We start from the raw sequence: 24,425 nt of genomic DNA, 5'->3' as shown, positions 1-24,425 counted from the left end.
CTACTCAGGTCACAGCAGGACCGAGGTCCATACTACAGCCACAGGGCTGCAGTGCAGGAGCCCCATGGCCACCCAGACAAGGGCAGTTACCATGGCAACAACCCTGCAGGCTGAACAGGCAAAGCCACTGGTGTGAAGGATCCTCAAGAGAAGTCATGTTATTTCTGTAGATTCTTAGGGTGTTGTGCATTTCCTGCTTGTCTGAGGTCTATTCACAGATTTTCAGAGATGTTTGTGTCAGTTGACGGGGAGGACTTTGACAAAACCTTAAAGAGTCACGCAGCTTAAATTGACATTTTATTCATTTTGAGATGTGGGATAAATACTTATGACCGTTTTTCACCTCTAGCTTTGTTAAAGTTGATGCTTGTTTCCAGAATCTGTTGGTATTTTACTGAATCCATTCTTTTCTCTTACACAGAATTCTTCCCACAGGCTGCAGCAGAAGCTAAAAGTATTTTTGATCCATCAAAAACAACTCATTGTGGTCCAAAATGTCCCAAAAACTTCCGTTCACAAGTCTTCCTTCTGAATGTCTTGAGCTCAGTTGCAGTTCTGTAATGATGAAGTTCTAACAGCCGAAGAACATATTTATGCAGACGTGGCTGTAAGGAAGAGCAGTATTTCACCTCTCCATCCATTCATTTCCAATGAAAATATCTGAGGGGTTGTGGTCACAGCTCTAAGCTCCTGTTGGCACCTCCTTCCAGATGGAGGTGGCAGGAAATCCTCTGAAGGGAGGCACTCAGGTGGTTACTTCACCAGGTGCTCAAACTATCTCATGAAGCCTTTTTCTTTTTTCTTTCAGAGAGGAATAGTACTGGCTCTACTCATCTGATCTCATAGTTTAAGTCCAGCCACCCTGCAGAGAAAACTACTGTCAGCCACTTGTGTTGGCCGTCTTATTTCCAGCTCTGGACGAGTCGAGAAATATAATCTCGCAGATAAACAGATGCATTTGACTTGCAAATCAGCTTCTTTTTCCCACCCTGAGGTATGATACAAGCTTCTTTTCAATCCTTGACTTGTAAACAAGACTCTTAGATAAATTGTACACATTGTTAAAGTCTTCGATGTGCCTTTTAAGGCGTTACTGATCACCAGCGGTGCTCTAGCACCTATCAAACAAAGCCGGTTCCGCAGTTTCAAAACTCAAAGGGTTCTCACTTCACACACCATGTTGTTTGTACTTTCAGAGATGCCTTAACAAAAATGTAGCACAAATATGGCAGCTTTTTTATGCGTGTGGACGCATGGCAGGTAAAAATAAGTGGTTCTGTCTGAGAAAATAGAACAAAGCAAACTGTTATCTTAGTAAAGTGATTAGAGTACAATAGAAAAATCTGACACTTGTACTCCATACCCCAATAGATTGCAGGAAGCAGATTACGTCATCATTTTGACATATCACAAGTTAATAAATGGTAAATATTCCATTAAAAAAAATATTTGTTTACATTTTATAAAAAGGGCCAAATAAAGACCTTATACTAAAAAAAAAAAAAAAAAAATTGGACTTTTCTTCCCATTTTTTCATGGGTTGGGCTTTAAAGGGTTAATAACAGTTTTCTCTGTGTGCGTATGTGTGTGTGTGTGTGTGTTTGTGTGCGTGGGTGCATGGAGGGTCTTGGTGCTCGGGGGGCGCTGCTGGTGCGCTGGGGTGCGGCCTGGCTGCCGCTCGGTGGCAGTCTGGGGATCCCGGCCCTCCGTCGGCGTGGGCTGGGCCCTCTGCCTGCGGGGTGGGGGGTTGCTTCTGGGCTCTTGGGGCCGTGGGGCCCGCGTTCTGTCTGCCCTGGGTGGCCGGTGCCCGGCGGGGCCGGTCCTCGCTGGTCCGGGCCTGCTGGGGCCTGTTCCCCCTGACTGCGGGGGACTCTGGCTGGGACCCCCCTCTGCCTCCTCCTGGGTCGGTGCATGGCTGGCTCCGGGGTGGGGCGGTTGGGGTCTGCGCCTGGTGGTGGCTGCCGATGGCCCTGGTCTCGGGGGTACTCCTGGCGTGCCTCTTGCCTTTGTGTGGGAAGGGTCACACTGGCATGATCACCTTTTCCGGAACACGTTCCACTCTGCATGTTCTGCATGTGACACAGTCACCGAGTCGTCACACAGTTTTATTCACTAACAGCAGCTAGTTTTCTCATTTCTGTTTGTTTCTCATTTATATTTAACTTTTTAGATTCATAGTTTAGTTACTATGATCTAAAGTTGGCTTGTATGTGTATGTATATGTGTTAATACTGGCAAGTGCGTATATGTTTGTACGTATGTATGTGTGTGTATGTGTGTGCATAGAGGTGTGTGTGTATATGTATGTATGTGTATGTGTATATGTGTACATATGTATATATGTGTATATATATATATTATGTGCGTATACGTGTGTGTATATGTATGTGTATGTATGCGTGTGTATGTGTGTGTATATGTATGTGTGTGCCTGTATGTGTGTATGTATACATCTGTAGGTTGTTTTCTCTCTTTTTATTTTTGGGTTATTTTTTAGTTGTTTTTTTCTCTCCCTTTTCTCTCCCTTTATCTCTTTCCCTTTTCTTATGAGGTGTTTTTTCTCCTTTCTCTTTCTGTCTTTTGTCTGTCCTCTCTGGTCCAGCAGTACAAACTCTACAATTCAAACAACAATACAAAATAAACATAGAAATAAAATAAAAATTCAGAAAGTCAAGGGGATCATTATATCTATAAAGCTTCCCCTGGCAGAGAAAATTTGCTCAGCAGAACACAGCATCCAGACCATCATTCTGCTTGCCTAAATGCTGGACAAGACAAAAAAAAAAACAAAAAACAGTTTTCTCTGTCATTGACTTTTGACTTTGCTACAAACTGCAACCTTTAAACTCTCCAATAGACAGTTTCCTCCACTTGAAGAACGAAACCATGCTTTGCGGTCTCTAGCTGCAAACCATTTAAGTGAGCACCTGATGCCATGCCCTCAGGAGGGACAGGAGATGAGACCTCCTGACCCACATTTCAGACGTCCCTCTTACCCAGCTATACTTTGAAATCTTGTCCATAAAAATCATAACCAGGTGCATGAATCAATCAGGCCCGACTCGATTCTGAGCATGAAAACACAACTTTCACTCTGAGTATCATTAAACATCATACAACAAAAACAACAAAAACAAAAGAATGATCCCTGTAAAATAAATGAAAACAACTTATTTCTGTCTTCTACTCAACCGTTCTCAGCAGCGAAACTTTTACTCAATTCTGTTTTAGGTTAAATAAAAATTTTAAAAAATTGGATGTGGAAAAAAAAAATGAAGGGATCTGAAAATAGACTTCAGAAAGATTTTATTATCATTGCATCAGCAATGACAGTTGTTCTGAACCATCTGTACATTTAAAGAAAACAAAGCACATCTGAAATTCATCAAACAAATCAGTTAACAACCCATGTTCCTAAAAATGACAACCCACAAAGGTCATCACCATCCTTTACAGAAAAACTGCCGGCGTTGCCGGATGAAATACCAGATCAGGAACAGACTGAATCACAGACTGGCTGTCGCCTTGATGCCATCGCTGTCCCAACTTCAGACTAATTTTACTTTAACACAGCTGGTTAATGAACCCACTGGCCAGATTCCTGTCGCAGCAGATCGTGTGTCCCCATCAATCAATTTAATTACCTTTTATGTCATTTATAACCTCCAGGATCCAGGATCAAGTTTCATATGACACATGAGACAGAAGCGCCATTGCTGAATGTTTCCCAACAATTCTCTCTGCTCTACAATCAAATATGTGAATAAATTTATCTGGAGCTCACCTTTATGCTAATGTTGCAAAGTTTTGAAAAATCTGGTTTGAAAATGGATAAAATAAATTAGGTTTTGTGGTAAAAGTGAACAATAAAACCCAAATTCAGTCTCACCATAAATGCTTCTAGTATTACTAAAGCATTGGGGGATTACGATAAGTAAGGATTAAACGAGGAGCCGTGAGTTAAATGGTTACAATGCAGGATGTGGAGTCTAGAAGGCCACGATGAGCAGCATCTAATGCACAGTTGTTTAATCCACTTATACCAGAGTCTCACACAGTAAACATTTTATTTTAAAAAAAAAAAAACAAAAAAAAAAACTTTTTTTTTTTTTTTTTACAAAACTTGCTTAAATATGCAAAAGTATGATAAATAACCGTATTTCTCTCATCCCAAAGTCAAAAGTCAGCTGATCTGAATCAGTTGATTAACGTGTTGCTATAGTTACACATGTTGCTGAGTGATATTCCAGTGATTTAACTCGCTGAAGTATGCGTGTGTGTATGAGAAAATAACGCATGCCATTTGGCATGAGAATTATCATGGACGGTATGAATGCTATTCATATATGAGAAAAAGACTGACCAACACTATAAACCTTGCGATAACTAGACGTGATTTTGTGAACAACAAATGGGTATCAGACCACAAAAATATAATACAGCTATGATAAACTGAAACTCTTAACAAGAGAATTTATTTTAATAACTGCCTCCATTAACAAGTCATCAAGATATCTATAGAAATTGAAATTCTTGGTTTCGTCGTACAAATCATGGTTAAATATGTTTGCTTTAGCCATCAAGGGGTCGAGCTCAGGGAGCTCTTTTTGGGTTTCTTGAGGCAAAAATTGGGAAGCCATTTTATTTTTTAGCCATTTAATTTTTGTTAAGGTCCTAATCTTTGCGATAAAGCCCTTAAAGGTGGAGCATGACACATTGCAATCCTTGGCAATAAGAGCAAAGCAGGAACAGCTCCATTCTTACATATTGAAAAATTCCAAAGAGAAAAACCACAAACTACTGAATGCTCCCCACTCTCCTTTCTGTTTCACATTCTTCATTATAACTTAAGGAAGGTTTCACGCCGCTGTGATCACGCCATTATGTGCCCAAAATCTATTACTGCTGAGCCTATACCATAACTAACAGGTAATAATATGGTTGGCTGTGGAAATGCAACACGGATCAGGATTTAATCTGCTAAACCGTCCTGATCCAGGCTCCATGATGGAAAAAGGACATTAGTTAGTGATTTGGATGTAATTTCCATCATGGGATCAATAAGCATTCATCCACTCCTCCATGCATTTGTGACGGTGGCTAATCTGCTTGGTAGTGTGATGTATTGGGGTATTTGTCCTATTAACTAAGAAACTTCACATTTTCAGCAGTCGCTCTACATGATAAAAAAAAACTGCTTAACATATTAAATGTTATGACTTTTTAAATCCAGCTAAAAAAAACAACCCGACTAGTTGCATTAAACCAACTCAAGACTTTATCCAGTACAACCAGACTAAACAATAAGACAAGGAGAAGTTTGGGACTGACTGTAAAGTCATGAAGAAACCTGCAGTTAAAATCCACTATTTGTGTAACACGAAACAATATGTGCATGACCACCAGTAGGATGTTGTTGCTATTCTGCAGTGTGTACATCACATGGATGAAATTAAAGATGGTCAGAAAAGTGTAATATCACCAGACTGAGACCAGCATGGAACTTTTTTTTTTCTTTTATATGCAAAAGTATGATGATAGCGGAGTAAGAATCATGGTATGGGCAAAGACATCTTGCCACCCAGGACTGATTTATTAGTTCTGAGTTACAGCTGTGAAATCTGAAGGAAAATGTCAGCAGATCTGTGAGCGTTAACTCACCATAAAATCCCGTCCTGCTGCAAAGGCAGTCATGGAAGCACAAATGGCTGCACCACAGCAGAAAGTTTGTTTGGAAAGTAGGGTGTGTTTCGTGTTCAGCAGCAGTCACACCACTGAAAAGGTGATAAACTGGAAATGTGGAGTGAAGTCTGCAAGCTGTGTTGTGTGTAAAAGTTGGAGTCTTTAGGTAATTTATTCAAAATACAGTAAGTTGTAATGTAACATAAAAGCTTTGAAGCAACCAAGGACGTCTGTTGGTTTGGGTTTATGAACACTGTGGAGCTGAAATGGCCTTTTAGCTCGTACAACGCTTTTCTTCTTCATTTTTTCTCATTTAATCCAAAACTAGACGTTTTGGATTAAAGTGGATTGAAGTGGCATGAATGCTGCCTTATGGAGAAATAATGACTTTAATTTTAGTAGCAGCCAAATGAGAGCGATGGCGGCTCAATACAGACGGGCTTTTATGGCTTTAAGACAGAATTGTGTTACTATAGTGGCTTTAAGAAAAAAGAAACTGTAAACCACAGGAACAGAAGGCTTCCTCTTTCAAGATAAACTGGGAATTTAGTCTATTCATCAGGTGTAAATTTGGTGTCATGGTTTAAACTGGATGGCAACGTTATATTCAGAGTCACTGTCAAATGAAACTTTTCCCACTGAAATAAAACCATCATTCCATCACTCTTTCCGACATAATCTACCTCTGCTTTTACAAATATTTCTGTTTCGGTTCATACAAAAATAGCAAGGACAAGATATACATATCAATTGGCTCTGTGCATAAAATACAGCTGATTTTTCTTCCGCTTCACCTCCTGGCGAGGTCGAGTCTTCTTAACTATTCATGTAATTTCCAGAGAAGCTCTGACTGCACATAAACAGAGGGTCCATGGAGGCCACTTTGGCAGCAATAAAAGAATGTATACAGTGGAGGACGGCTGTCAGATTAGCGAACTCTAGTTCCTGAAAAGAACAGACAAGAAAAACACACATTACAAGATGTCCAGCCTCACTGTCGCATACATGTGTTTTTCTATGTTAGTCAAAAGGAAGTTTGTTTACTGCATCTCGTACATAAAAACAGATCCATACGCTTTGCAAGTTTAATGTCCACTGGCAACTTGTTCTACTTGTATGTAGCTTAACAGCTTGTTGCGACTTTTCTGTTTAGTCTGGTCAAGGGGGACAAAGTCACGGCCTTAAGAGGAGCAATCCTGCAAGTCCTGGTCCTTGACGGCCAGGATCCTGCAGGTTTTCCATGGATCCCTGCTCCAGCACAGCTAATGCAAATCAAATGGAGCCAACAGCTTATCAAGATGTGCACAGTGACTCGTTCATTTGAATCAGGTTCAAGTTCCCCAGCCCTGTTTTACAGGTTTCCCTGCTTCAACACAACAGATTCAAATGAAAGAGTCACTGAGCTGAACTTAAAGCTGTTGGATCAGTTTTATTTAAATCAGGCGTGCTGGAGCAGGGAAACATTTAAAACAGCTCCCACACCCAAAATAGGGAGTAAAAGCTTGAATGTTAGTGCAAGTTTAATATGTGATATGTAAGTAGTACATTAAAAAAGCAATTTCATGAAAATCATCAGAACCCCCCCCCCAAAAAAAGCTTTTATTTTAACAAAACAGAAATGGATCAACAATTACCTTCATTTCTATTTGATTGCTTTCAGCATTCTTGAAAAGAAGTTTTACCCGCGTCTTCCCATCATCCGAGGAGCCTTTAAGCTGGGAGAATTTATATCGCCACCGAATGGTCTACAAGGGAGGAAACAGACTCTAAAACACTGCACAGGGATTTCAACAATGACCACAATATTTAGATACTGTCCTACACTCCAGTTAGACCTGCACACCCGAGTAAGGACACATTAATGTGCAGGAGTGTTTAGGGGAGTGTGTGATTTTTAGCAAAAGAAGATTTAAACTCTGGAAAGCAGTGCAGAGTTACCCCTGTAATTCACTGCAGAGCTGATGCAACACACACACACACACACACACACACACACACACACACACACACACACACACACACACACACACACACACACAGGTTGTCTATATAACCTCTGGAAAAAAAATAAAACCAAAACAGTAAGGACTTTAACACAATGAGAGCATAAGTGACTGTGTGAAAAGGGCACCAATATAGGAAATAGAAACACTCAGCTGTCATCTTACAGTCAGAATAGAAAGGAAATAAGCAATAATAGCAAACTACAACTTTACCTTGGAGGTGCCTTCTGTACAGGTGAAGCCTGATCCAAAATCTATGGTGAAGCAGAGTAAACTTCCCTGGCTGCTGCACATGTAGCTTTTGGACTGATGAGACAGAAAAAGAAAAAAAAATTATCGCCATTAAAAGTTTGCCGGAGATGTTTCTCAAGCAGCTCAGAGAGCATCCAAACCAGCAGTGAGACACGCAACACGGCAGCACTGCAACATGTAAATGAACAATGCATATGCCTGAAGTTTTTTGCTCCATTCTGGGAATTATGGAGCCAATTTTAACCCAATTAAAACACCAGAAATGCTACTTTAACCTTTTAAAGGCAGGCCCAAAACATCATGTTCAGGAAATTCCCATTTGTCTGAAGTGTTTTTATCTTTTGGCTCTTTAACAAAACTTAAAAAGAAGATTATTACTGAAGTACACAGGACATCCACCAGGGGGCAGAAGACAAGAACTGGATTATATACAACAGAGTTTTAGCATAAAACAATGAACCAGGTCTCAGAAACTGAATTAGAACACTTTGGGGGAAATTAAGATCCAAACTTCAATTTCTAATTCACACTGTGCTTGACAAGTTTTGTTTTCTTCTTCATTTTTTAAGTGAATTTGCAATTATCTGGTGATACTGTTGATATTGTGTAAGTTTAAGGTGTAGATTATTGCTCTTACGCATCACTAGTAGACTGGGGGGGGGGGGGGGGGGGGGGTATCCCTTCTGGCCTAGGAATGCCTCAGGATACCCCTGGAGGAGTTGGAACATATCCCCAGGGAGTGGAGTATATTGATTTCTCTCCTGAACCCATTACTTTCACGATCCACCCTTGGATAAATGGAGAAAATGGATGGATGTGTTTTCATACTGAAACTCATCACCTGCAGCGCACAGATATGTTTACCTTCTGGTTACGAGGATTAAACATAGACATGATTTTACAGGCTGATCCTGCAGTTTGAGTGTTCAAACAACATCCTGAAGCAGAATTCAGTGGATTTGCACACAAAAGACACCCTAAGAGCATGTAAGGATACAATATGGTGTCTAAAAAATCCATGAAAATGAGAAACCTTGGAGTAATATTTGACTCAGACCTGTCCTTTGGCCCACATATTAAGCAGGTTACTTAAACAGCCTTCTTTCATTTACGTAATATAGCCAAAATTAGGGACATTCTGTCTCAGAGTGATACAAAAAAACTGGTTCATGCTTTTGTTACTTCAAGACTAGATTACTGTAACTCTATTACTGGGCTGTCCTAAATATGCCCTGAAAAGCCTTCAGCTGATCCAGAATTCTGCAGCCAGTTTTAGCCTCTCTTCATTGGCTGCCTGTTGAATCTAGAATAGAATTTAAAATCCTTCTCCTTACATAAAAGCCCTCCACAACCAGGCACCACTATATATCAAAAACCTCATTGTTTCTTATATACCAAGCAGAGTACTTCGTTCGCAGACTGCAGGCTTACTTGTGGTTCCTAGAGTCTCAAAGAGCCGAGCAGGAGGCAGAGCCTTTGGTTATCAGGCCCCTCTCTTATGGAATAAGCTCCCAGTTAGTGTTAGGGAAGCAGACACCCTCCCCACCTCTAAAACTAGGCTGAAGACTTATGTTTGATAGGCCCTATAGCTAGGGATGGTTAGCATCCCTTAGTTATGCTGCTATAGGTTTAGACTGCTGAGGGACATTTCCTGATACACTGAGCTTCTTTCTTTTTCTCTTTATCTCTCTCTTTTATCCCCCCCCCCCGTAACAGTGTTGCATCATTAACATGTATGTCTCCTGTCTCAGCAGGTCTCCCTGGCCGGGAGTAGCAGTTCCTGTTGTCTGTTGTCTTTCTGTCCTCTTCCCCCCACACAGCAGAGGCAGATGGCTGCCTGTCCCTGAGCCGGGTTCTGCCGGAGGTTTCCTTCCTATTAAAACGGAGTTTTTTCCTTCCCACTGTTGCCAGTGTGCTTGCTCAGGATGGGAGATTGAGTTGGACTCAACTCAATCTGTTGGTTTCCTTATATAGGCTGTTATGAATTGGCCTTCATTATGTTTTCCTCTCTGTCTGTAAAGCGTCTTGAGATGGCATTGCCGTGATTTGACGCTATATAAATAAAGTTGAATTGAATTGAAAATCTATAAGATTGTACTACAAGATATTTTTGATCAATTATCCACTCAGAGTTGTATATAATATTTTTATCTAGTTATTCAATCTTGTTTATGAAAATTTAAGCCCTTAATTCCCCCTGTGATTATAAATTTAAGAAAGCAGACTGAAGCTGAAGGGAAAACCCGCAAGATCAATATTTTTAGACATCATTTTATAATTTTATGTTTTATGTTGCTCTATTTCTGTAATGTATTAATGTATAAATATATGCCAATATTGCCGTCTCTAACTTATTTCTCATTTTTCCGCAGGTCTTCCTGAATAAGTGCAGTTGTACATGTTTATCTGTCTTTCCTGTCGTCTCCACCCCAACCAGTCAAGGCATATGGCTGCCCTCCCTGAGCCGGGTTCTGCCGGAGGTTTTCTTACTGTTAAAGGGGAGTTTTTTCCTTCCCACTGTCGCCGCGTACAGCTCAGGATGGGGGATTGGATCGAAGTCATGACTCGATGCAATCAGTTGCTTTCTAAGATAGGATATGTAGGAATTGGCTCAAAATGACATGTATGTTGAATCATGTATGTAAAGTGCCCTGTGACAACATTGTTGTGAAGTGGAGCTATACAAATAAAGTTGAACTGAATTGAATTAAATTTAAGAAAGCAGACTGAAGCTGAAGGGAATACCTGCAAGATCAACATTTTTAGATATCTTTTTATAATTTTATGTTTTATTGACATCCATAAACTTGAGATTTCCACCAAATCAAATTGCCAAGATGCTGGAAAGCTAGCAGAATGAACTATTTCATCTTACAAATTATTGCGTCAGTAACAGCGCTGTGTTTTTACAGCTTTTCATGAGTTTTGCCCATATATGGCCAAAAATCGCAAATTAATTTCTTGCCTTTTGCAGGATGTCGTCACGGGAGATGATCGTTTTGAAAAGCAGTTTACATCGAAGAAGCTGCAAACACCAGCCAACATCTGGTTTTTAAGTGCAATGGTAGATCAGCATTCTGCTTCCTATGTGTCTGCAGATAATCACCTGGATGAGATACACGGACAAGCAGCCGTCATTCGGACTTGCTACGTCAGAAAAACCTTTGGAGGGCAACTTTTTGTGTTAACCTCTACGTTTCTTGTAACCAGTGGAGGACGGATGAGCTTGTACAGATAAGGCATTACAGAGCACCACCACGGTAGTGAGTCAGTGCACCCACAGCTGTTTGTGTCAGGCACAGGAGTATACCATCACAATTAGGGAGAAGAAGTGCAGGAGCTGCTTCAGTGGCTCTCTCACCAACTGCTACAGAGACAGACCGTCGCTCTGATTCCTTCTGCAGACAGGGGATGACACAGCTGTCACTGTGTCTACAGCCACAGTGGCTTTTACACTCATTAAAAAGTGCATCATAGCCAGTACCTTAACACTGACTGCATGCACTGGTAGAGTGTGTGTGTGTGTGTGTGTGTGTGCAATGATAGTAAAGTTGAGTCCTGAGGCGTGTTGGTAAGATATCCGATACAGAAGCATCACAGGCTCAAACAGTAAAAGTTGGACATATTCACTAAGTAGCTAAAGCTGCAGGAATAATCACATGAAGTTGCTGCTTCAGCAGCACAGCAGGCAGAACAGCTGCAAGCAAACGCAACAGCTGGAGCCTGTCAGGGATTAACCAGTAAAATTAATAACGATCAATATCAGTTTAGGTGTGAGCTCATGCTTCTTTCCGTTGTCTTTCCAGATACTGGTCTTTACTTTATATAACTGGAGTGAACTTGTGTCCCATGCTATTCATGTGAAAAACAAAAAGTTAAGAATTTCTTTATAGTTTTGAGTTGTTCAGACTAAAAAATAGAAATAAAGCATAATTTTTACTGTTGAACTGATTTTACTTTTGGTTCCGATTCATTTAGTTCTCCTTCAACATAGCAGCAGAGGAAAATCCAACCTTTAGTTTCTAAATTCAACAAGGAATAAATACATTTAAGTCCATAACTATCAGTTTCTGGAAGGAAAAATTCAATGAATTCACAACCCTTGACCAGATTGCATTTGGCAGAGTTATTACTGGACGTTTGACAACGTCCTGGCAGACTTAGTGGAGAGCAATTAAATCTCTTGTTTCACTGGTTCTGAGCCATATTTTCTCATGCTAATTAATCATTCAAATTGCTGCGTTACAGGTAGTACGTACATTTTATGATCCTGTTTGGAGTTAAAAATAAGAAAGAAACTTGTGCTTTAAATCTTTAGTGTCTTAAAACATATACAGAACATAGTGATCTACCATTTTTCTGCCCCAGGAATATAACAGTTTCAACTATTTTATACAAAAATTCATTCATTCATTTTCTGAACCGCTTAATCCAATTCAGGGTCGCGGAGAAGCTGGAGCCTATCCCGGCTGGCTTTGGGTGACAGGCAGGGTACACCCTGGACAGCTCGCCAGTCCATCGCAGGGCACAAAGATTTGTTTATAGTGGAAAACATTTAAGAAAAAAAGTGATTACTTTTAATCTAAAAATGAAAAAAAGATAAAATTATAGATAAAAATAAATTAAATAAAAATACAACGGCACATTAATTCAAACGTGCTAGGCAGCAATGAAACCACAAACATAGCTAATGATAGTAAAGTACTTATGCAAACATGGTAATTATTTATAGACCTGAAGGAATTAAAAAAAAAAAAAAAAAAAAAAAAAAGTCAGGACTTCATTTTTAATGTGGACACACAGTTGACAGTTTGCTTTATTATCCACAAAGTCATTTTCAACTTAAAAATAACAGCTGCTAGAAGAGAGTATAATGATTTTCCTCAGACAGATATGGAATAGTGACTGCTGGGATAGACTCCAGTTTCCCCACAGCTCTAACTAGAAGTGATTTGTAAAGTGACTGAAGTGTGGAGCAGTGGCATAAAGTAAAAACAAAAAAATCTAAGTGTGTTTATTGTACCAAAGTAATTATTTTCAGTTAGTTATCTTGGCATACCATCACACAAACTGACTGAGCAATTCCCTGTACTCTGTTCCAGTGAAAACAAGGAACTGGTCGGTCAATTTGTGACCAAACAATCACCTCAACGTGTTGATGTAAAGCACTGTGTTCATCCCGGGAGAAAAGGTGGAAGAATACAAGTATCTTGGAGCTCCGCTGGACAATTAACACTGGAAATGTAAAACAAGCATCCACAAGAAGGGACTTCTTGGAGAAGCTGATATCCTTCAATATCTGCAGCAAGATGTTGCACATATTCTATAAATCTGCTGTGGAAAGTGCAATCAGCCATCTGCCGAGGTAGCAGCACCAGATCCAGAAAAACTGACCAAATCTACCAAGATGGTTGGTTCTAAGCTGAGGAGGAAGCTTCTGGAGCTGGTGGTACAGAAATAAATGCTGCACAGTAGGGCTGGGTCGATTCACTTTTCTCTCGATTCCATTTTTAACTTTCTCTCTTTGGGTGCCGATGCCATTTATATTGCAATTCCTGTGACGATATACATTTGTCCCGATTTGATTCGATTCCGATTTTTTGGGTGCAGATTCGATTTAAATTGCGATTCCTCGATATTGCTGATTTTTGTAGATTAAAAACAAATAAAAATGTACAAACTTTTTTTAACTAATTTTTCTTGATATCAATGAGGAAAAATAAACACAGTAGCAAGATCAGCGTTCTGCTGCTATAATGCCCAAAAAGACAAAAAGATCAATAAAAACAATAAAAATGACAAACTATTTAAAATGAATTAGTTTTTTTATTTGAGAACTTTTTTTTTTTTTAAAAACAAAAAACGATTTTTAAAATTGGGAAATTAAAAATCCCGATATTCGATTTTTTGATTCGATTTTCCCACCCCTAGTTGGTACATTTGTACATTTAAAGGGACACTGTATATCTTTTAGCCACTGTTGGTGCTAAACCTGTAACTTCCCACAGGCTGCAGGACACCGTCACAAAATGAGATAAGCAGAAAACAAACACAAAATCAAACAGTGTCCATCTGTGTTGTTTGCAAAATGACTGATATGAGTTTTTATTTTTTTTGTTTTAAACATATGATTAGTCTTATAAAATTAGAAGAAGGGAGTTAACACTGCAAAAGAGTCTTAAAAACAAGGAAATGTTGATGTACTTGCAGATGCATGCTCCAAGCTACTGCCTTTACGGTGGGACTTAAAATCCTGCCAAACTCAAAGCTCCGGACCTGCAATCAGATAAGTTCATATTGTGATTTTTCATAGCTGGGCCAATTACACGGTTTCCTCCCAGCCGAGGTGGAAAGCCCAGTAACGGAAGGAAAGTGTTGTGCTTTGTTTGCCAATGGAGCTCTAATGATCTTTTCACTTCTGATTATGACAGTGATGAAGAATATAAACGTGAAAGTTGACAAGCTTTTGCTCTTTGAGCAGTGATATTTTGGAGAGAAAAACAGATTTAGCATTTTTAGATTGATCACACAGGCATGTAATAGGAATTTGAAAATAAAGTTCAACCGGATTTCCAAGTTGTAATCCAATTTTCACACACAGCTCCCAGTGTTAGAAGCAAGTGTGCACCATAGATCTTCATGCACAGAATAAGCTTACTGCTTCAATTGCATATTGGCCTCATAAAACTCTGCTTTACACTCAACAGATTTCTTTTCACATACATGCATCATCAAAATTGCAAGATCTTATGAACGTTTTTTTCCCCTTTCCTGCTTCTGGCACAAACATCAGTTTCAGCTGCCTGATAATGTCAAGACACATGACAGCACAAACCTATTCCAGAAGCTATAAATGTTTAACCTTCAATTTTACTGCAGCAACATAAACAAGCATGTGTCTCAATTCTTTTCACAGGTTTTTTGAAAGCGCTGATGTGTGAGCTGTTCGGTGGGGCTCCATGTCTCTGAAGGCTTTCCTTGCCTCACGACTTCATTTTGCGATTGTGTCATCCACTCAGCTGGAACACCGAGAAGTGTCTTCTGATTCTTCTGTTTGTGTTGCATTTTCAATTTATTTCTACTTCTACTTCTCTATTTTCTTTATTTTTCTTTGCGCACAGCACAGGGCCATGGAGATTTTAATTATAGAGTGCAGTGTGCAGTGAATGTAGAATGGGACTGTACAGCCCTTTTACTGAAAATGTTTTCTGCTCAGACCTCAAACTCCCCCCCACCCCCCAGTCTTTAGCAGCGTATGAATTCAGCTGTGACGGGGATAAAAAAGAAAAAACAGTGGCAGGCCAGCTGCTAGTTAATGCTGTCACCAAACAGACTGTGTGGTGACACGGCAAGCAGTAACTACACTTCATTAATTGGAAGGTTTTCTTTGGGAATTAGCAACACACGCATTTTATATATATATATATATATATATATATATATATATATATATATATATATATATATATATATATATATATATATATATATATTCTGCATTTTTTTCCTTGACAAAGAAAATCTTCCAAAGTCTGACAGAAGTGAGTGAATGTGTTTGTATAAGGGTGTAATAAGAGAATAGTCACACACACAATGTATCCATTTTCCTTTCTTAAACTGGTCACAAAGACAAAAAAGCTGCTAAATAACGTCACTAAGTGTCTGAAAACACCTATGTTCCCCAGGTGAAGCCGTTGAGCTTTGTGACCTCTGGCCACATCTACAACTCGGTCTGCTGCCAAACTGGCAACCAGAACACTGATATCAGAATGCACTGAAGCGGTGCACATCGTTCTGAAGAGATCATAATGTTCATGCCCCCACCCCTACAATCCTCCTTTAAGCTTGGAAACAGAATACAGAATTGGTGGTTATTGTACTGTCATATCAATTTTCCAGACTAGTAATTCTGTTTTGTCATTGACTTCATAGAGGAGCAAAATAGACAGAACTGTTGGCTTTTTATGATAACAGACTGAGATTCCCTTTATTACATACTTCTTAAGCCTGAAAGACACTTGCAACAATGGCATGGCCCCATGGCACGGGATTTGTCAAAATGTTGGAATATAAAGATTTTTATGGCAAAATCTCTCAAGATCATTAACTCTTCACAGCAAGTCAAGCTCTTCAGGTTGGAATTAAAGTTACTTCTATTAAAACAGCACTTGACTTGATAATTTTTAATGTAAATGCAGACTATTGGCTGATATTGTTGGTGGGAATTGCTGCATGACATCTCTTCCATAGATGGGTCAGTTTTTGCACCGGTTCAGTGTGGGGCTGTTTGTCATTTTGTGGGTTTAGGAAATTCTACAACATCCACAAAGAATCCTTCCAGTTTTATTTATGCAACACATGCCAATGGAATCACAACTTTCCTTTTCTCTCAATGAAATGAAATCTTGTAATACAATACAGTGTGAGCATCAACTATGTAAGCCTGGGCATGATTTAGAAAGCCCTTCAGATCTGATGAGTTCCAGCAACTCAAAATGGTTGAAAAACAATTCAATTAAAATGCACTTCAAACTTTATCAAGCAGTATTTGCAATGCATCTTAATGTATAAGTTGGTGACAGGAACATGATGTCACTTATGACAGATTCATACCCATAATGTGGTGCGGCTTGGATATGGATATACAATAAATCCTTTTCCATATGCAAATTTCCACCCTTGATGCAACAAACACATCCAATGTCACCAGAATTTAGCCCACAAAGTTAAACACACAAACCATGGTGCCCTTTAAAGATAATCACACTTTTTTTTTTTTTTTAACCTCCCTGTGAGCAGTTATGACTGCTTGTACTGCCAAATACTCACAAAATAAGCATCCTGGCATGTGCATCGAGTGGATTTCTGAGAATTGGTGTGGAAATGTGGGTGGATGTGTCAGTGGCCTCGTTCATTTAAGGCTGTCATTAGCCAGTGAGAGTTTTATATCTGCAGGGGTGATGCATTTTCTACAATATCCAACAAACATTTGGAAAAAAATTAGAAAAAAAAGACAAAATTGGCCAGATTTCATTAAAAAAAAAAAAAAAAAAGACAAAATTAAACAGTAAAATTATATATGTCAGCTGGTAAAGTTGCATTTTTGTTGTTGAAAATTCGAACAGTTTTCTTGTAACTTGCCTTTTTCTCCCCTTTTCCTCAGGAATGGTGAAAATCTTAGAAAAATGGCATAACGTGTATCTACCATGTGTGACTGTATGCTGTGAGCTAAAGGAGCCCATCGATGCCAGGATGTGGCTTCATCATCCTTATAAAAAGACATGGGAGGGATGGAAAATGCAGGCTGAGCAATTTTGTCAGTTACACTCCCCCCTCATCAGCAATATTTATGTAATTCCAAGATCCAGTCATTGTGAAGGCCAGTCTACACTGGACTCTGCAAAGTGCTCCTCAGAAGCCACAGGAGGTCAGCTTAATTGGCTGGAGAACTGAGAACCACAAGCAAATTGAAATCCTTCATCAGTTTCATAAGTTTCCCAAAGGATGATGTCTCACATTTGCATTATTAAAGACTAAGAAAAAAAAAAAAAGCTACATTATCATATTTCATGGTGTATGCTTTCACACCAGGGAGTTTGGGAGAAGCTGCAGCCATGACTGTAAGAAGTGGAGTCACTGATTGAGCCCCTCTAAACTATATAACAGGCAGAATCTCTAAAATTAATTTAAAAAAAAAAATCCCATACAACAACAAAAAAAAAACCAAAAAAAAAAAACCACATAGCTGCCTTAGGAAACATTTGATAACCTGACATTAGATATCATTATTTAAAGAGTGTTGGACAGTTTGCTTGTAATAGGTTTTAATATTTCATTTGGCAGGAACTTTGAAGTTGACACTAATTAAAGCTAAATGTGTCTAACTTTTTCCTTATTTAGTATTTGTTTAACTAGCTACTGTGCCCTGACAGCAAAATGTGTGTGAACCAGAAGGTGCCTGTGTGTGTAATCAGCCATTTTTACAGTTGCTATGGTTACTGTCCTTGTATAATGGAGGCTCCTCTGTGGGGAGGAGATTACTGGAGTCCAAGCTGAAGCACAGAGGAGATGGAACAACAATGACCTGCAAGCCACATCTACTCTATTTTTTTAAGTCAAGTCCTCCTTCTTCATGTTCCAAACCCCAAATACCTTCATGGAATACACCAAGGAGTTTGGTAGTGTGACATCATAAACCAGTTACTCAATAAAACTGAAATTTGTCACGTCAGCGACAAGTTACTATCAGTTACTTTAAATAATACCTGAATACCCCCTTTCTCCATTTCCATTCCCTATATGGTCAGAAAACCTGTTTTAAGTCTCCTTCCGTCAAGTTGTTTCCAGCATAGTCTATTCTGTCATCTGCTGTCTACACTAAGTTACTAATTCCCAAAAGTCCTTCTGAATAAAATCCTACTTCATTTGCTTGGTTTAGAGGGGGAGATGTGAACATGCAACTGAACTCTGATGAAAGCATCTGTGTGTGACAGAAACAGGAGTTACTCTGCATCAAATAGTAGATGATCGATGTTAATCATTCATGTGTTTGTTTCACCTTACTCTTCAGCTATCTCTGATGCTACACCACCTCTGGTGAGAAGGGGAATACATTAGTCATATGAACCAAGCCATTTTGAACAAGTGCAGTGTAAAAGCAAACTTGGACTGGCTGAATGTTGCAAGCCCCAGCATAGCAGAGTCAGTGGTACAGTCACTGACCCAAAAATTCTCCCAAGGCAGGTTTGGAGCACCTACAGTGGTCCACAAAAACATTTTTCAGCTCCAAACCGCTGAATAAAAAGAATCAAAAGAGTTAAAAATCTTTTTTTTTTTTTTTTTTTTTGTAATAAATGACCTGATGCAACTAAATGATGCACTGCAGAAATTTTAACTATTTAAGGCTGAATCTGGCCAGATCCGGATCCATCTTGCATCCTACCTGTCCTGTGAGCTAAGTCTAGCCAATGAAATACAGTCTCATTGACTCATGTCTTATCTTATGCTCTGTTCCATTTTCCTTTTCTTTTCCGCCCTTCCTGTGTAGATCTGCTTGTTAGCCTGTGATGAAGTGCATAAAGCAAAACTCAGCTCTAACATCACAAGGTTGTCTGAGAAGAAAATATTGTCGTTTTCTTAGCCCTGGCACACTGCTGAAATATATCCATCCATTTCCTTTATAGCTTATCTGTGCTGGGTCGCAGAGGTAGCTGCCTAAGCAGGAAAGCCCAGAATTCTCCCTGGCCACGTTGGACAGGTCCTCCAAGGGGATCCTGAGGTGTAACCAAGCCTTCCTTAGATTCTTCTCCCAGTTGGAATTGCATGGAAAACTTCACCACAGAGGCATCCAGGAAGCACCCTAACCACAAGCCCGATTCACCTCATCAGTGTTCTCTCAATGTGCAAGAGCAACGATTCGACTCTGAACTCCTTCTAGAAGGAGAGTCTGACCGCCCCGCAGAGAAAACTCATTACAACCATTTATATTTGCAATGTTCTGTTGGTCACAACTTACAGCTCGTAAACATAACTGAGGGTAGGATCGTAGTTTGGCTGGTAATTCAAAAGTTTTACCTTTTGGATCAAGTCCTTAACCACGGCAGACCAATCTACCAGTCAGTCTCCAAATCCGTCCCTCCCTTACTCATTAACACCCCAAGATACTTTAACTACTCTGCTTGGAGCAGGACCTCATTCCAGACCAACAGAAAAAAACTCCACCCTTTGTTGGCTGAGGACATTATTCTCTGATTTGGAGGTGCTCATAGTCATCCCAACCGCTTCACTTACTGGAGTAAATCACAGCTGAAAGAGTTGGAGATCAGAGCCCGATCAAGCCAATGCAACCACGTCCAAACTCTACTGGAAACAAATCCGACTTACTGCCAGCAGTGCAGACCAAGCTCTGGTAGCAGTCATACAGGGATGGGACAGCTCAAACAGGGGTTCCAGTAGTCCCTAGGGTACAAAGTCACCTTCTCCAAGTCCACAAAGCCCATTTAGACTGGTTGAGCAAAATTCCATGTCCCCTACAAGACCCCAAAGAAGGTGTATAGTTGGTCCACTATTCCATGACTGAGAAAAACTATACTGCTCCTCCTCAATCCAAAGTTTAACAACCCAACAGACCTCTGAATAGACTGAGAAGTGTGATCACCCTCTAGCTGGAACACACTCTCTGGTCCCCATTCTTGAAGAGCAGGACCACTATCCCAGACGGCCAGTCCAAAGGAACTATCACCAATATCCGTGCAATGCTATAGAGGTGTGTCAACCGAGACAGCCCAACAGTATGCAGAGCCTTAAGAAACTCTGGGTGATCTAGTCCACCAATGAGCCCTTTCACCACGGAGCTGTTTAACCATCTCAACAGCCTCTGTCCGAGAGAGAAGACAGCCACCCCTGGGTTTCCAGACTCTCCTTCTTTGTTGGAAGATGTGTCTGTGGGATTGAGGAGGTCTTCAAAGTTTTCCTTCCACTAACCCACAAAGTCCCGATTCAGGGTCAGCATCCCTCCATCTCCACTGTACACAGTGTTAATGGTGTACTGCTTCCCTTTCCTGATGGTGGACAGAGTCTCCAAAAAGCCATTCAGAAATCATTCTCCATGACCATGGCATATTGTGTCCAGTTTGTGGGGACGACAATAGCAACAACGACCAAGTTCTATTTTATTACCTCCAAAAGAATCCAGCAGTTTGTTAACCTCTAAATGCTGGGAAACCAAGCTTATTGGCTTAGTAATATGCCAGAGTAAATCCAAAGTTTAGTCTGATATGGAGGCCTGTATGGATTGTCCAGTGATATTTAAATGTTTCTCTTCCTGAAGATTGATTACAGAAATGTCAGACTGAAAGTGAAAACTGATTCTGTGTGTAACCAGGCATCCCAGGATAATGAAAAAAGTTGCATTATCAGATTCAGGGTATTTAAGGATGTTCTTCAACCATCCCGCTGTAAGTATATATGCATGTGCTGAAAGCCTGAGCTGTTGCAATAGTACAAACCAGTTCACGTAAAAACTTTGTTCTGAAGTCCTTTCTTTTTTTTCCCCTCATAGAGAACTTGCTTTCCAATGAGCAACACCTTTGTTCCTCTGTCTTTTTTATCATCCAGAAAACATCCATCATGTTAGACAAGCCGCACACAGACAAAACCTGGAAAATACTGATTCATGTTCAGCTTCCTAAGGATCCGCTGCCAGGAGAACAATTTAATCTTCATGGCAAGACTTAAAAAAAGAACACTTTTTGCCAACAAATCACACATAATTAGCATTCTCATTGATGATACAGTAGGTCATTAATTTTCAGGTACAAGCAGAAATGCTAACATGTGAAAATGAAGTCAGTGGGCTGTAGTGACCTTGTTATCCCCCTGTAAAGAATAACGTTAACTGTATGCAATATGAAACAACCGATAAGCTCTGCTCTCATTTAGTTCTTGTTCCAGCTCAGTGTACAAGTAATTTCTGAGGAAAATGGTCCATGATTTTACACAGAGCACAAAGCGAAGCAAGCTTCTTTCTTTCTTTCCAGAAAGCTTGCTTGGCTTTTAATAGCATATTTACTATCGCTTAGCTAATACAGGCTCTATGAATTTAGTTGGAAGGCTCTGAAAGGTTTCCAATGATTCACATGACCAAAAGAGTTATGTAACAAGTTCCTCAAATAAGCACTTGATAGTTACATGCAACACATAGTGAGCTAGCTGACTAAGAGCGGATAATGATGCATTTTCAAGGCTGAGCATGGCTTCTCCTTTCACTATTTACCATCATTTCTAGTTCTCATTTCTATATGTAATGACAATAAATGTTCCAGTCACACAGCTTCAACATCATGAACTAATAAAGTAAATAGCATGCCATCAAGCAGCCTTGGAAGTAATCCCAGGTTACCACTGCAGAGAGCTACCTACACAATGGTAGCAACTTGACTGATCAAAAATGTTTTTGCAAAAGCCTGCTCATATAAATGGACTTGTACTTATATAGCACTTTTCCAGTCATGCCAACCACTCAAAGCACTTCACATGTCACAGTCACCCATTCACACACACACTCATACCTTGAAATGCACATCAGGAGGCAATGCAGGGTTCAGTGACTTGCCCAAGGACACTTAAGTATGTAGACAAGTGAAGCCTGGAATCGATCCCCTAACTCCCTGGTTGAAAGATGACTGCTCTTACTCTTGACCAACAGCCACATTGATATAAGCAATGGACCAAACACCATGACACAGTGAAAGTACATTATGTACATAGCAGTCCCATGTACAACCACCTGAGAAATCCAGCCCTTAGCATTAGTGGACAAAGTAGGATCTTTTCAGCTCCTTTATTGGCCAGTCTTTATTCAATGATAAATTAGAATAAAAAGAACACAAAATTTAATCCCTTAGTTTTTTAATTTTAAGTAAAGACTGTCTTGAGATCAGCCTTCAGCATTCTCATGGCCAAGGTATGATTATAATTGGAATTTCATGCATGCTTAATATGCATTTACCAAATATATAAGTATAAACATTTGGTTTAACATGTGCAGTCTTATGTGTAAGCTGTACAAAATACCACTCCAAATCAACAATGTTGCGGCCTTTAAACAAAGTCCCAAAAAGACAGGTGGCATTCTATATATTTATTTTTCTTTCTTTAAAGGAAAACATTGTCTGAAAGCAATTGCAAACCAATTGTATATCTTACATGACTGTTGGCGACTCCCAGGCATCTGAAAACACAGTTTTAAAGCAGTATCTCACAGACATCAATTAGTCTTTCTTTTATGGAGCAAATGTAGCACAATGTTATCAAATGCTGAATAATTATACATTTACATAAAAAGCCAGCACACAGTGAATTTTATGCAGCAAAATGAACCACTCAGGTTATTGTGGCTGCTTCCAGAAAGAACAGTTTGCCCCTGTTTGGACAATGTGGTGCTCACAGAGCCCTGCTTGTGTTCAGCATGCTCTGATTTTCTAACTGCAGCTGCAAAGTCCAACACATGCATTAAATATTTAACTTCTTGTAACAGGGAATCGTATTGTGGGACACAGGTGTTTTAAGTTAACACTGTTTTCACTTCCATTAAGTGGAAGTGAATGGGTGTGGAACACAGGCCCACTTGTTAATGATTCATAGATGCAGCTGAGTTTAGGCAGTAATTGTTAAAAAAAGCATTTGTTCTTCATAAAACCTTCAAGACTTGTACATTTCTCTACTTTTTGTGAGTTATTCCAGCATAATACTGGTGTTTGCTTCTGGAGAACTGAGCCGAGTTTTCTGCAGCTCCATTTGGGTGCATCACAGCCAGTGTAGTGGAAACTGGTCCAGATGCTTTCCTCTTAAAAGCTCAGGGAATCAGCTGCATAGATTTTGCCAAACCACCCGTTCTGTCCTCGTTATGAAGCCTAATCGCTTGTAGAACCAAAAACAAGCTGTTTGAAAATACTTGCCATCCAAATGTGGTTTGTGCAAGTTGTACCAGCTTCAGACAAACAGCTATAAGCATAAAATATAATAATAATGATATATAGCAAAAAATTAGGGATGTTTGATATTGGCTTTTTTTTTTTTTTTTAACTGATATTTCATTTACCAATTTTTGTCAGACTCTTACCAATAACCAATATTAACTGATACAGCTATTTATAGAGCGAGGTCTGCCAAACAAAAATATATGGAAAACTATATGTGGCATGTCTTATTTTGTTTGCAAATAAGTGGCTGAAGAGTTGGATATATATAATATGTGCATATTGAGCAAAAGTTGTCATTAAAAAAGTAAAAACCAATAATTGGATTTTGCATTTTAACATTGAAATCAGTATGCCAATAATATTGTACATAACTACAAAAAATTGTTTTCCAACCTGCAACCCCTCTCTGAAATTGTATCCCAGCCTTTTAATTCTGGGTTGATATAAATCAATACAAATGTTCCGCATTTCTGATCACCACAATTTTAACTTTAAAATGTATTAATATAATTACATTTTCCATAATCACTTGAATAGTCACCATTGATACTTATTGAGGAAAAAAAAGACAGCTGGACTAAAATTCCACTCAGAGCCATATTGTTTTAAGATTTGAGATGGCAGCTTCCCTTTTAGCTCACAGACCTAATGCTACATACAGGTGTAAGCCCCCTGAGTTAAGATGCAGATTTATTACATCTTTTTTCTATCTGCTGTATTTCACAGGCAAATCCATTCAAATTTACCACCAGTAGTTTAACCCAAGGCACTTCCTCTCTTACATAGAGTTGGCTTCTCTTCAGTGAGCATTTATTAACATTAATGTCATGGATTTGGTTCCAAAACTAAAGGCCTCAGCACTATTGTGATCAAATTTTGGTTTTAAGCCAAATTAAACAGAGCTCTCAATAAGTTGGAGGGCATTTTGAGGACTCTGAAGTAAACAAGTGGCAGTCAAAGGTGCCAGTACCACTCTGCAAACCTGCCAAATCCAACCATAATTTGA

At 39.5% G+C, this 24,425-nt stretch overlaps 1 protein-coding gene across 1 annotated transcript in view; it reads right to left on the bottom strand.

The window, feature by feature from the left end:
- Positions 1-6,498: 6,498 nt before the first annotated feature.
- The window catches only part of sntg2 (syntrophin, gamma 2), a gene marked incomplete at both ends in the record, with an annotated part of 123,905 nt that continues 105,978 nt past the window's right edge, over positions 6,499-24,425 (bottom strand). Inside the window, 3 exons of the mRNA XM_079262502.1 lie at positions 6,499-6,627; positions 7,317-7,427; positions 7,899-7,991. Of these exons, the coding sequence (XP_079118628.1) occupies positions 6,499-6,627; positions 7,317-7,427; positions 7,899-7,991 (333 nt within the window). The remainder of the gene's footprint in view (positions 6,628-7,316; positions 7,428-7,898; positions 7,992-24,425) is intronic.

This window comes from Telmatherina bonti, assembly GCF_933228915.1.
Source record: "Telmatherina bonti genome assembly, chromosome: 22".
Classification (NCBI taxonomy): Eukaryota; Metazoa; Chordata; class Actinopteri; order Atheriniformes; family Telmatherinidae; genus Telmatherina; species Telmatherina bonti.
The sequence above is the reverse complement of the archived record's forward strand: the minus strand, read 5'-3'. Positions and strand labels throughout refer to the sequence as shown.